General features: G+C 43.2%; 1 protein-coding gene across 1 annotated transcript; it reads left to right on the top strand.

Moving 5' to 3' along the window:
• Positions 1-478: 478 nt before the first annotated feature.
• On the top strand, positions 479-13,052 carry LOC139389575 (ELMO domain-containing protein 3-like). The gene is made up of 14 exons (XM_071136394.1): positions 479-538; positions 1,263-1,758; positions 2,511-2,585; positions 3,724-3,798; positions 3,936-4,005; positions 4,353-4,415; positions 6,673-6,761; positions 6,883-7,006; positions 7,116-7,238; positions 10,135-10,265; positions 10,401-10,477; positions 10,686-10,813; positions 10,913-11,807; positions 11,845-13,052. Exons 2-13 carry the CDS (start codon positions 1,723-1,725, stop codon positions 11,128-11,130), a joined length of 1,209 nt encoding a protein of 402 aa, XP_070992495.1. The 5' UTR covers positions 479-538; positions 1,263-1,722; the 3' UTR covers positions 11,131-11,807; positions 11,845-13,052.
• Positions 13,053-13,454: the final 402 nt, after the last annotated feature.

The following is a 13,454-nucleotide window of genomic DNA, read 5'->3' as shown; positions in this document are numbered from 1 at the left end:
AGGGCCTCAGTACACACACAAACACGTGGCAGGTAGCCTAGCGGTTAGAGCGTTGGGCCAGTAAGGTGGAACAAATCTGTTTATGTGTCCTTGAGGAAGGCACCTAACCGTAAATACTCCAGGGTTGCCATTGATAATGGTAGACCCTGGCTATGACTCTCTGTGTGTGTCTCAGGGGGAATTGTGATATGCAAAAAAAATTCTGATGTGTATTATACACACTTGTACATGTGTGAAACAAGACAAATATAAGCACCCATATATATTATCACACACACACACACTTTATTTCTGGCCACTTTACAGGACAGGTGCATTATGGTTATATACGTTTTTATATTACCATAAATTGCTTACAATACCACCTATTTGCATTGTCCAGTACAATCAAGGTCCATTCCCTGGGTTAGCTTTAACCATGACGTAATCGAAAAGGAACCAGCACAGGCAGGGCAGGAAACCACAATTCCCAGAATGCACTTGACGTTAACTGTGGAAAGGGGGAAGGGAAACTGAGATTGGAGGGAGAGAAACTGAGGTAAAATCAATAGTAATAAACTATGATATAGACAATCGCTGTTGTTAGATGAATGTTTAAGAAACTGAGGGAAATCTAAAATATCAAAAAACGTTTTTTTAGTCTCCAGAAGGCCAGTAGCTACTGTAGTTTGTGATATGCTTGTGGAAACAAATTGCATGATTGTGGAAAAAGGCTAGCTGGATGACAGTTGTTGAGTTAGATAATAGCCAGTTGCCTGTCTTCGCACAAATTATATGCAACCAAAAGAAAACATGCATTCATGATGTATGTAGATAAATAACAAGATTGACCTGACATTAAAAACAATGCTGGGATCTGTTAACAGTTGATGTACTGTAGACTAACTAGCAGATAGCCTGCCAGCCCCGCTCAGTGGTCAGCCCACGTAGCTTCCTACAGCATACCGGTAGTTAGCTTAGCTATGTCAGTTATTGGGAACGTTAACCAAGATTCAGATTGTACCTTAACGTTTTTCTTAAACTAACCACTTTTTTGTGTAGGGTGTGAGTTGATCTTTTGGCACTAGCTACAGTAGCTCACGTTGGCCATTAGTTGGACAACGATTCTATGTACTATAGCTAGATAATCATTCAATGAGTTTGGATACTTTCCCCAAAGAAAATAGAACGTCATTGATCAGTGTTTATGAACAATTATAATTTCGCTTTTGGCATTATATTTATGAGCTACCCACCTTATTTTTTTCTGCCCCAAATTGCAGATATCCATGACAACCAGTTTGACATACCATGTCATGAGTGCCCCCTATTGGTTGGATCTTGTCAAGGAGAAGGCACACTTCACCAAGACTCACCCCACCTTGGTTTGAGCATTGTTATATTGTGGATGTGAGGTGCCAACATTGAGTGTCAAAGCAATGAAGCAGCTGGGAAAGAGAGAGGCCACCCTAGATCAGCAGTGTCCATACCCAGCTCTACAGCCCCTCTAATGGGGCAGGATGCAAAACAAAATGTATTCAATGAGATCTACCTGTTGACTACTCTGGACCGAGATAGCGAGAGGAAGGAAGAGGACGTTTGACAAGTAGTATTTGTGGAAAGGGACACAGCAGACATGGGGGTCTTCCCAATACCTCTTCTGACTGCCTCATTCTGGGGGGAAAGGCTTTAAAGGGTAGAACAGGGATTACAGAGTCACACACAGACACACACACTCATGCCATGGAAGGGGACAGTGGTGTCACAGCACACACAGAGGTAGGTGGTTTAACCTTGCATAGCCTAACCTTTTAAAGGAGTTTAAACTGTGTGTAAACTATGTGATTGGCAGTCTCACCAGCTGTATACAATGAAATGGAACCGTATCAGTCAAATTCCAAATCAACATTTTGGCCTTGGTTGTAGTCTGTTTGATCTGTTCACGTTACCTGGATACTGGCTGTGTGATACCATCACAGGTGTAGACGGTTTGGGTGTGGTGGTATTCGATCAGATTGCACATAGACCTGTTACTGCAGCAAGTTTCCATCTGCTTCACAGTAAAACCTCCTAGTACTGTATACACATCTATTTCTCAGGTGCGCATGGCTGAGTTCCCTTTTGGGGGACCTAATTAACTGCAGGTATCTCTGTGTCTATCTATTGACACATCCTTAAAATGTGTGTTGTTTAGGGGACTTTCCCTCTCCCTTCTGTTTTTAATCCCCTTTGTTTTAGTGAGTGAAGGAGGAAGTAATGAAGCAGCTTCCCCTCTAGAGTGTTTACATGGGGAAATAAAAAGGTGTCCACTAACAGTTCGCTCTCTGCTTAGCAATAATCTCCCTGCAGTGTCTACCTGTCTGTCTGCCCTGGCACTGTGCCACCCTGCCCAGGTGAGAAGGCTACCGGCTGATCCTCTGCTGCATCTAATTCCACAGAGACGGTCCTGCACTCTTTTCTCTGGTGCTGTGTGTGTGTCTGAATCTGTGTCTGATAATGCCTCTTGTTCTGTGCTGCCCCCCCCCCCTCAGGGTCTGAATGGTGTGTTCCATCATGAATGTAAAGAGACAGAGGAGCTAACCAATGGCCACTCCAACCACAAACCTGTGAGTACAACAACTGACCAGAGGATCCCGTTTAGAGATATGTTTTTTACAATGTTTATTAAGAAGGAATTGTTGTATATACCTCTTGTGTTGTCAGCGTTATGGACTGGTAGTTTTTTAGTCCTGCTGTTCTATGCTGCATTATAGGGCTGGGAATTACCGGAGACCTCACCATACGATATTATCACAATACTTAGGTGCCGATGCAATATGTATTGAGATTCTCTATGTATTGTGATTTGATGTTCCAAACATATTGCTAACTATATGTCTGCTGCAGAGAGACGAGAGAGCGTGAGAAAACTAGTTTTGATCAGTCATGGAAATAAAAGTGCTGAAAACATGTTGACTCACTATTTAAGAAGAAGATGGAGAATAAGCTATTGGATGAAAAATAAGAGAGTTTTGGCGCCGGTACAGCCGACTTGTGCTAGCTAACGCTACCTACAGTTTGTTTTTAACAAATTGATACTTGGAGTCACATATAATATAATATCGTTCCCAAAATAATATTGTGACATGTAACTATGAACCCTCCCCATCACTATTGCATTGTGTAACCTGTTAGTAAAGCTGTTGTTTTGTGTTATGTAACCTGTTAGTAAAGCTGTTGTTTTGTGTTATGTCACCTGTTAGTAAAGCTGTTGTTTTGTGTTATGTCACCTGTTAGTAAAGCTGTTGTTTTGTGTTGTGTCACCTGTTAGTAAAGCTGTTGTTTTGTGTTGTGTAACCTGTTAGTAAAGCTGTTGTTTTGTGTTGTGTAACCTGTTAGTAAAGCTGTTGTTTTGTGTTGTGTAACCTGTTATTAAAGCTGTTGTTTTGTGTTGTGTAACCTGTTAGTAAAGCTGTTGTTTTGTGTTGTGTAACCTGTTAGTAAAGCTGTTGTTTTGTGTTGTGTAACCTGTTAGTAAAGCTGTTGTTTTGTGTTGTGTAACCTGTTAGTAAAGCTGTTGTTTTGTGTTGTGTAACCTGTTATTAAAGCTGTTGTTTTGTGTTGTGTAACCTGTTAGTAAAGCTGTTGTTTTGTGTTGTGTAACCTGTTAGTAAAGCTGTTGTTTTGTGTTATGTAACCTGTTAGTAAAGCTGTTGTTTTGTGTTATGTAACCTGTTAGTAAAGCTGTTGTTTCTGTATTCCCAGGTGATGAATGGACTGACGCCAGGTCATAGTGTCAAAGAGCACGGCAACAGTAGTTCAGTGCTCAAATCTCTGCCAGTGAGTTGCTCTATACTGGCCCTCATGATGTAAAAAATGTGACCGAAACCATCCATCACAGCACCACTGTCACTGTTCTCTTTCTATTAGAGTGTCTGTGTTTACATATATTATATATTTTATTGTGATTCGTCTAGATTTCAGCTCTGAAGCAGAATGGCCTTCTGCAGTCCCTGGCAGCAGGAGGAAAGCAACCCAAGACAGAAAGTAAGACAAAGGAACAACCATATATCCTAGCTACCAGGCCTCCCTAGCACGTCCCCTCAGGAGCGAGGTTGGAGAGATGAGGGGGGGCAGTATATTATATGGTTATATATTATATTATATGTCATGGTCTAGAACAGGGTTTCCCCCAAAGCTCGGGTCTACCCCCCCAGGACTACACAGCTGATTCAAATAACAAACTCATCATCCAGCTGATTATTTGAATCGGCTGTGTAGTGCTAGAGGGGGTCACCATATCAACATGGCTGAACGATTACTCCTCACCTGTGTATGTTGTTGCAGGTTAGCTGTGTCTGTGTTGTGTTCTCCTCACCTGTGGGTGTTTTCAGGGGAGAGTGCGGATGTGGAGCAGGCTAGAGAGGAGTGGGAGGCTCTAGAGAGTATCCAACCAGGTGAGTTGTTGTTAGGGGCAACATCTCCCTACTCCCTGGCTGCCTGAAAGCTGTACCTGTATTTCTCTTCCCCTGTCATTTGTGTGTCTGTATTCGTGTTTGATTTTTATACACAAGTCTGTAAATGTCTTTGTTAATGTTTTAAATGTAAATTGTAAAGTATTTTTGTCTCTTAATGGGTTGGAACCTAACCTAACCTATCATTTCCGAATCATTCGTTCTGAACAGAATCATCATTTATTTTGTTCTGTTCCACTATTCTGACCTGCGAAATAAAGTTTTGAACCGGTTCGAACCCCAAAAATGTTTGTCGTTCCTATTTTAACCTGTAAAATCCATATTTATTTTACATTTAGCTCATTAAATGACTTCACCAATCAGTGCGGATAGAGCAGCCTGCTATGCTGCGTTCAAGTTAGTTGTTTCCATGCGTGGTGGACAGACAAGTGTAGGGAGCGAGATGCATTGTAAATGTTGCACATGGGGAGAGAGGGTGGAGGAGGAAGCTTGGTTCCACCCTCTCTCTATCTCTCCCCACATGCAACATTTACATTGCATCTCGTGCTCTACACTCGTTTGTCCAATTTATGTAAATAGCTTGCCTGCTCCATAGCAAGCTTCTCTATCTGAAGTAATTTAATGTTGAGCTAAATGTTTTAAAAAATACACACCTACTCATTCCAGGGTTTTTCTTCGTTGGTATTGTTTTCTACATTGTAGAATAATAGTGAAGACCTCAAAACTATGAAATAACACATGGAATCATGTAGAAACCAAAAAAGTGTTAAACATATCAACATATATTTTGTTTGAGATTCTTCAAAGTAGCCACCCTTTGCCTTGGTGAGAACTTTGTACACTCTTGGCATTCTCTCAACCAACTTCACGAGGTAGTCACCTGGAATGCATTTCAATTAACAGGTGTGTCTTATTAAAAGTACATTTGTGTAATTACTTTCCTCAATGTGTTTAAGCCAATCAGTTGTGTTGTGACAAGGTAGGGGTGGTATACAGAAGATGGCCCTATTTGGTAAAAAAAAAAACAAGTCCATATTAAAGCAAGAACAGCTCAAATAAGCAAAGATAAACGACAGTCCATCATTACTTTAAGACATAAAGGTCAGCCAATCTGGAAAATTTCAAGAACTTTAAAAGTTTCTTCAAGTGTAGTTGCAAAAACCATCAAGCGCTATGATGAAACTTTCTCTCATAAAGACCGCCACAGGACAGAAAGACCCAGACTTACCTCTGTTGCAGAGGATAAATTCATTAAAGTTACCAGCATCAGAAATTGCAGCCCAAGTTTAAGTAACAGACACATCTCAACATCAGCTGTTCAGAGGAGACTGCGTGAATCAGGCCTTCATGGTCGAATTGCTGCAAAGAACACACTCCTAAAGGACACCAAGAAGAAGAAGAGACTTGCTTGGGCCAAGAAACATGAGCAATGGACATGGAAATCCGTGGAAATCTGTCCTTTGGTTTGATCAGTCCAAATTTGAGATTTTTGGTTCCAACCACTGTGTCTTTGTGAGATGCAAAGTAGGTGAACGGATGATCTCTGCATGTGGTTCCCACCGTGAAGCATGGAGGAGGAGGTGTGATGGCGTGGGGGTGCTTTGCTGTTGACACTGTCTGTGATTCATTTAGAATTCAAGGCACACTTAACCAGCATGGCTACCACAGCATTCTGCAGCGATACGCCATCCCATCTGGTTTGCGCTTAGTGGGACTGTCATTTGTTTTTCAACAGGACAATGACCCAACACACCTCCAGGCTGTGTAAGTTCTATTTGACTAAGAAGGAGAGTGATGGAGTGCTGCATCAGATGACCAGGCCTCCACAATCACCTGACCTCAACTCAGTTGAGATGGTTTGGGATGAGTTGTACCGCAGAGTGAAGGAAAAGCAGCCAACAAGTGCTCAGCATATGTGGGAACTCCTTCAAGACTGTTGGAAAAACTTGAGAGAAGGCTAAGTGTGCAAAGCTGTCATCAAGGCAAAGGGTGGCTACTTTGAAGAATCTAAAATATATTTTGGTTACGACATGATTCCATATGTGTTATTTCATAGTTTTGATGTCTTCACTATTATTCTACAATGTAGAAAATAATAAAAAGAAAGAAAATCCCTGGAATGTGTGGGACTGGACTTCATAACGAAATGATTGGACAATAATTTTGGTTCCAACCCCATGATCATAAATCCTCCATTCTCTGTTGTATATGAGTCTGTTATTGACCTGTGTGTATCCAGTGGTCAGTGAGGAGTCCAGTCCCACCCCTCTCATCTCCTTTAACGAGGCGCTGCAGCACTTCCAGACTACAGACCTTGGAGAGCTGCTGGTAAGGTCTGTCTGTCTGTGTATGGGGGTTTGAGGACTACATTGTAGGTTCTCACTCTCACCATCAATTGAGAACATTTTTCAGTTTCAGTTTGTATTTTGTCCCATATCTCTCTCTGTAGAAGAAGATCCAGCCCACCATTCGCAGGACGGGTCTGGCCACTTTCACACACTTCCTGTTCGGCCCGCCGCGACTTCACCGGGAACTACTGGAGGAGAGGGACCTGGTCTTTGCCATCGCACAGTGTAAGAGAGAGAGTGTGTGTGTGTGCGTGTTTAAGAGCGAGGGCGAGAGATGAGATTTGCAGACAATAAGAGATCGATTGTGTGTGTGTGTGTGTGTGTTCCTCTGTAGGTTCTCTGGATAACAGTCAGGCTGTACACCTGCGTGTTCTACAGACCATCTATAAGAGGCTGACAGGCAGTAAGCTGGACTGTCCTCGGTTCGGCACACACTGGGAGAATGTGGGCTTTCAGGGTGAGAGACGTCTCCTGCATCATACTTTATTTCAGAGGTCACCAACCTTTTCTGAGTCGAGATCACGTTCCGAGTCAAAATGCAAGCCAAGATCTACCGCTCAGATTTTCTTTTAACATGACTTAAAAAATGTAAGCCTATGCAACAATAACCAATTAAAAACAGTTCTGTAGCAATGAGGATTGTGCAGTAAGCTATAAGCCCAATACATTATCACTGCATATTGGCTTGCCAATGTTGTACTTCTTAGACCATTTAGAAATTATACTTCAACATTTTTGGTATGATCACACTGGTAATAAATAATTTGTTGTAAATACATATATACACACTACCGTTAAAAAGTTTGGGGATCACTAAGAAATGTCCTTGTTTTTTAAAGAAAAGCAATTTTTTTGTCCGTTAAAATAACATCAAATTGATCAGAAATACAGTGTAGACATTGTTAATGTTGTAACTGACTATTGTAGCTGGAAACGGATGATTTTTAATGGAATATCTACACAGGGGTAGAGAGGCCCATTATCAGCAACCATCATTCCTGGGTTCCAATGGCACGTTGTGTTAGCTAATCCAAGTTTATCATTTTAAAAGGCTAATTGACCATTAGAAAACCATTTTGCAATTATGTTAGCACAGCTGAAAACTGTTGTCCTGATTAAAGAAGCAATAAAACTTTCCTTCTTTAGACTAGTTGAGTATATGGAGCATCAGCATTTGTGGGTTCGATTACAGGCTCAAAATGGCAGAAACAAATAACTTTCTTCTGAAACTCGTCAGTCAATACTTGCTCTGCGGAATGAAGGCTATTCCAAGACTCAAGCCGCTAATAACAGCGTAAGCTTATCGGAACACTTCATTCACTGCAGCTGCAGTGCTGGTTGTAGCGTGAGTAGAAGTAGGGAGAACACATTTTATGTCTTATAAAAGTGTTGGAACAAGGTGTTGACAGTGCTGAATAATAACAACTTAAACATGAACTCACTCATAAAAACAGCAGCTCTTGGCAGTTTTCGTTGAGTCTGTCTCTAGTCATGGTTTTGATATCTCATAGTATCAACTTTGCTGTGCGCTCAATGCTTATTTTTACAGTCTAATGTGTGAGGAAACTGCAGAGGGCTGTTGAATCTATTGCACCTACTGCCAACAGCGCAAAGCTAATAAAAAAATAGCAACATAAGGCTTTATCGTTAGGTTTTTTACAGAAATGTTTGGTAATCGAATAGGAATGCCTTGTCAATCGACCAGTGGGTGACCACTGCTTTACTAGATGCCACGCTCACACAGAGATGAAAACCCTCTAGAGTCGATTGACGCACCGGCGCATCAATTTAAATTAAATGTAAAAAAAAACATCTCCATCAAAAATCTTTCCATTTAAGAGAGATCTGTTTTGTATTGGATGCGTTTCAATCCTCCACATCTGCCAGTGTCGCACTTCCGCATCTGTGGTAAAAGGTGGCAGAGCTAGAGCGGTGTTCGTCAGACCATGAGACATCTGTGGTGAAAGGTGGCAGAGCTAGAGCGGTGTTTGTCAGACCATGAGACATCTGTTGTGAAAGGTGGCAGAGCTAGAGCGGTGTTTGTCAGACCGTGAGACATCTGTGGTGAAAGGTGGCAGAACTAGAGCGGTGTTCGTCAGACTGTGAGACATCTGTGGTGAAAGGTGGCAGAGCTAGAGCGGTGTTCGTCAGACTGTGAGACATCTGTGGTGAAAGGTGGCAGAGCTAGAGCGGTGTTCGTCAGACTGTGAGACATCTGTGGTGAAAGGTGGCAGAGCTAGAGCGGTGTTCGTCAGACCATGAGACATCTGTGGTGAAAGGTGGCAGAGCTAGAGCGGTGTTCGTCAGACTGTGACATCTGTGGTGAAAGGTGGCAGAGCTAGAGCGGTGTTCGTCAGACTGTGAGACATCTGTGGTGAAAGGTGGCAGAGCTAGAGCGGTGTTTGTCAGACTGTGAGACATCTGTGGTGAAAGGTGGCAGAGCTAGAGCGGTGTTCGTCAGACTGTGAGACATCTGTGGTGAAAGGTGGCAGAGCTAGAGCGGTGTTTGTCAGACTGTGAGACATCTGTGGTGAAAGGTGGCAGAGCTAGAGCGGTGTTTGTCAGACTGTGAGACATCTGTGGTGAAAGGTGGCAGAGCTAGAGCGGTGTTTGTCAGACTGTGAGACATCTGTGGTGAAAGGTGGCAGAGCTAGAGCGGTGTTCGTCAGACTGTGAGACATCTGTGGTGAAAGGTGGCAGAGCTAGAGCGGTGTTCGTCAGACTGTGAGACATCCTGAAAATCGGTCTTCTCACATAAAGTCTGTAGCGTCTGAACTGTTTGGCGTAGAAAACTATTATGCCCAGCCAATAGAAAGATGAGACTTTCATGAACATGGTGTTCTCCGTTTTGCTCTACAACCCCCACAAGTGTCACCGGTGACTTGTCTGAAGGTAACCGGTAGAGGTTTTAAAAAACAAATGGATGTATGAAGGGAGTTTTGTGCCTCCCCAAAAAAGGGTTTAATATATATTTTTTATATCCTAGATTTAGGGCAGACACTTCAAAACGTATAAAGTTTCTTATGATACATTTTTGTACTGTCCTTTTTTGCCATTAATGAATGTTATTCAATGTTTCTACAGGCTTTAATAGTAAAGGCCAAAATCAATATTTTATAAAAAATCATTTTTTAAATAAATATTTGTATACCTCAAATTCCAAATCAAATAGCTAAATGATCTAGTATGACCATCTTAAAACAATTTCATATGTCAGCTTAGCACCCCACCTTTTTAGACTAAATCATTATTGATTACAGTTGAAAAGATGTATATTTTATAAAGAAATTAACAAAACACTGAAATGATAACGTGTGTGTCTGTGTATTTGTGTGTGTATGTTTTCTGTGTAGGTACGGACCCAGCCACAGACCTGCGTGGTACAGGTTTCCTGGGGCTGATGCATGCCTTGTACCTGGTAATGGACCCTGAGACGCTGCCTTTAGCCAGAGACATCTTCAAGCTGTCCCAGCACCCCACACAGGTACATACACACACGGGCGACAAACTGTTCAGGTGAGGGCAATTTCAAAGAAGTGGGGACATTATTCAAGTACGCAATCACACATTTAATAGTCTATTTACAAACCTCTACTCTTTCTGCTCAATCTTTCTCTAGAACTTTCCTTTCTGTGTGATGTCCATCAGTATGACCTGTATCGCCCTGCATGCACTCAGAGAAGAGGCCCTCTCCAAGTAAGTGTCCTGCCCTACTCCTCTACAACAGAGACGACAGACGGACAGACACAGACAGAGACAGACAGACAGACAGACAGACAGAGACAGACAGACAGAGACAGACAGACAGAGACAGACAGACAGACAGACAGACAGTGGCTTGACTGTCACTCACAAGAGCGAAATCCTAATTTGTTTGTGTGTTCTTCTTTGTGTGGTGCTTCAGGGAGTGTAACCGTCGACAGCAGGTAGTGGGGGTGTTGAATGAGTTCTACGTTGCCACGTTCCTGCACCTCTACCAGCTGTGGAAGAGCCAGCAGAAGACCATCTCTGACTCCGGCTTCGTCCTGAAAGGTAACTCACTTTGTTTGTACTCCAGGCTTAACCGAGTCCAGTTGTTAACATCCCTCTGGAACACAATCACTTCCCCACTGTGCCTCTGCTCCCCTCCAGAAGTGGAGCTGTTTGCCAAAAAGAACCCCAAGCAGATGCTGCGTCGACTGGACGTCTTCTTGAGGGAGAGGACGTACCCGGACCCCACGGCCCAGCGACCCTCACCCTGCCTGGGGGGGAGAGGGGCCAGGTCTGAGGGAACCAGGGGCAAGGAGATGCACTTCACTGGAGTGTGTGAGCTACCACTAAACATGGAGGGAGAGGCCAGGCTCATCTGACACACAGAGAGTCTGTGTGTACGGCTAGACTAGTCTGAGCTAGAGAGAGAGTGTGTTTGTGTCAGTTGTGTGTGTAGGGACCCCACCAAGCTTTGACCCACTCCCTGCGGTCCTTTCCCATTGATGCTGTAAAACTGCTGTCAGAACAGTTTGTATGGAGTCACTGACTCCTCTCCCAACAGAAGTACTTGTCGGTGTGGCATGGGACTGATGGATGAATAGAAGATGTCATTAAATAGAGAGAGAGAGAGAATGAAAGGTTAGCGTTTCAAGGACTGGTGTGGGTGCAGGCTTTGCTCCAGACAAGCAGTAGCACACCTGATTCTACTAATCATCCAATCATAGTTGGTTTATTGAGGCTAAATCAGAAGCTGCCAAACCCCAGGGCTTCTATCTGTCTGCAGTCCTAGTAGAGTTTTGGAAGGGTGTAGGGTCATTGACTGTCTTCTACTGTCAGCAGAACTGTGTGTGCGTGCACTAGGTATGGAGATTAAGGTGTGTGTTGGCTATAGGGAGTTGGAACTGTGAGGCCTGTGTTTCTGTATGTTGTCAGGTCGATATGTGTGTGTCTGGGTTCGGATGGTTCTTGTCCCAGTGCAGGTTAAATAGGTAGTGTGTGTGTGTGTCTGTGTCTGGGTTTGTCTGGGCTCGGATGGTTCCTGTCTGTCCCAGTGCAGGTTAAATAGGCTGATGTGTGTGTCTGTCCCAGTGCAGGTTAAATAGGCTGATGTGTGTGTGTCTGGGCTCGGATGGTTCCTGTCTGTCCCAGTGCAGGTTAAATAGGCTGATGTGTGTGTGTCTGGGCTCGGATGGTTCCTGTCTGTCCCAGTGCAGGTTAAATAGGCTGATGTGTGTGTGTCTGGGCTCGGATGGTTCCTGTCTCAGTCCCAGTGCAGGTTAAATAGGCTGATGTGTGTGTGTCTGGGCTCGGATGGTTCCTGTCTGTCCCAGTGCAGGTTAAATAGGCTGATGTGTGTGTGTCTGGGCTCGGATGGTTCCTGTCTGTCCCAGTGCAGGTTAAATAGGCTGATGTGTGTGTGTCTGGGCTCGGATGGTTCCTGTCTCAGTCCCAGTGCAGGTTAAATAGGCTGATGTGTGTGTGACTGGGCTCGGATTGTTCCTGTCTCAGTCCCAGTACAGGTTAAATAGGCTGATGTGTGTGTGTCTGGGCTCGGATGGTTCCTGTCTGTCCCAGTGCAGGTTAAATAGGCTGATGTGTGTGTGTCTGGGCTCGGACGGTTCCTGTCTCAGTCCCAGTGCAGGTTAAATAGGCTTATGTGTGTGTGTCTGGGCTCGGATTGTTCCTGTCTCAGTCCCAGTGCAGGTTAAATAGGCTGATGTGTGTGTGTCTGGGCTCGGATGGTTCCTGTCTGTCCCAGTGCAGGTTAAATAGGCCCAGAGCCCCTAGTTGTTTGGGGGATATATTTTTTAATAATTGAAAAACTATTTTAGTCCTTTCCTAAGGGATAGATGCCATAACAATACATGAAATGATACTGTATATGAAAATGATATATTATATTATGGGTAAGCACTTGATGATAGTGGCAGAATGAGAGGGACTTCTTCTGCTAAGAAACTCAGGAAGACGATGATTCCCTGTTCCCTGTATAGAGTTCTACTGTTGACCATCTTCCCTGTAGTGAATAGGGTTTTACTTAGTGAATAGGGTTTAACGTAGTTTATAGGGTTTTACGTAGTGAATAGGGTTTTACGTAGTGAATAGGGTTTTACGTAGTGAATAGGGTTTTACTTAGTGAATAGGGTTTAACGTAGTTTATAGGGTTTTACGTAGTGAATAGGGTTTTACTTAGTGAATAGGGTTTTACGTAGTGAATAGGGTTTTACGTAGTGAATAGGGTTTCACGTAGTGAATAGGGTTTTACGTAGTGAATAGGGTTTTACTTCGTGAATAGGGTTTAACGTAGTTTATAGGGTTTTACGTAGTGAATAGGGTTTTACGTAGTGAATAGGGTTTTACGTAGTGAATAGGGTTTCATGTAGTGAATAGGGTTTTACGTAGTGAATAGGGTTTTGCGTAGTGAGTAGGGTTTTGCGTAGTGAATAGGGTTTTGCGTAGTGAATAGGGTTTCGCGTAGTGAATAGGGTTTCGTGTAGTGAATAGGGTTTTACGTAGTGAATAGGGTTTTACGTAGTGAATAGGGTTTTACGTAGTGAATAGGGTTTAATGTAGTGAATAGGGTTTTACGTAGTGAATAGGGTTTTACGTAGTGAATAGGGTTTTACGTAGTGAATAGGGTTTTACGCAGTGAATAGGGTTTTACGTAGTGAATAGGGTTTCATGTAGTGAATAGGGTTTTACG

This window comes from Oncorhynchus clarkii, chromosome 30, assembly GCF_045791955.1.
Source record: "Oncorhynchus clarkii lewisi isolate Uvic-CL-2024 chromosome 30, UVic_Ocla_1.0, whole genome shotgun sequence".
NCBI lineage: Eukaryota > Metazoa > Chordata > Actinopteri > Salmoniformes > Salmonidae > Oncorhynchus > Oncorhynchus clarkii.
Note: the sequence above shows the minus strand (reverse complement) of the source record. Positions and strands in the feature narration are given on the sequence as shown.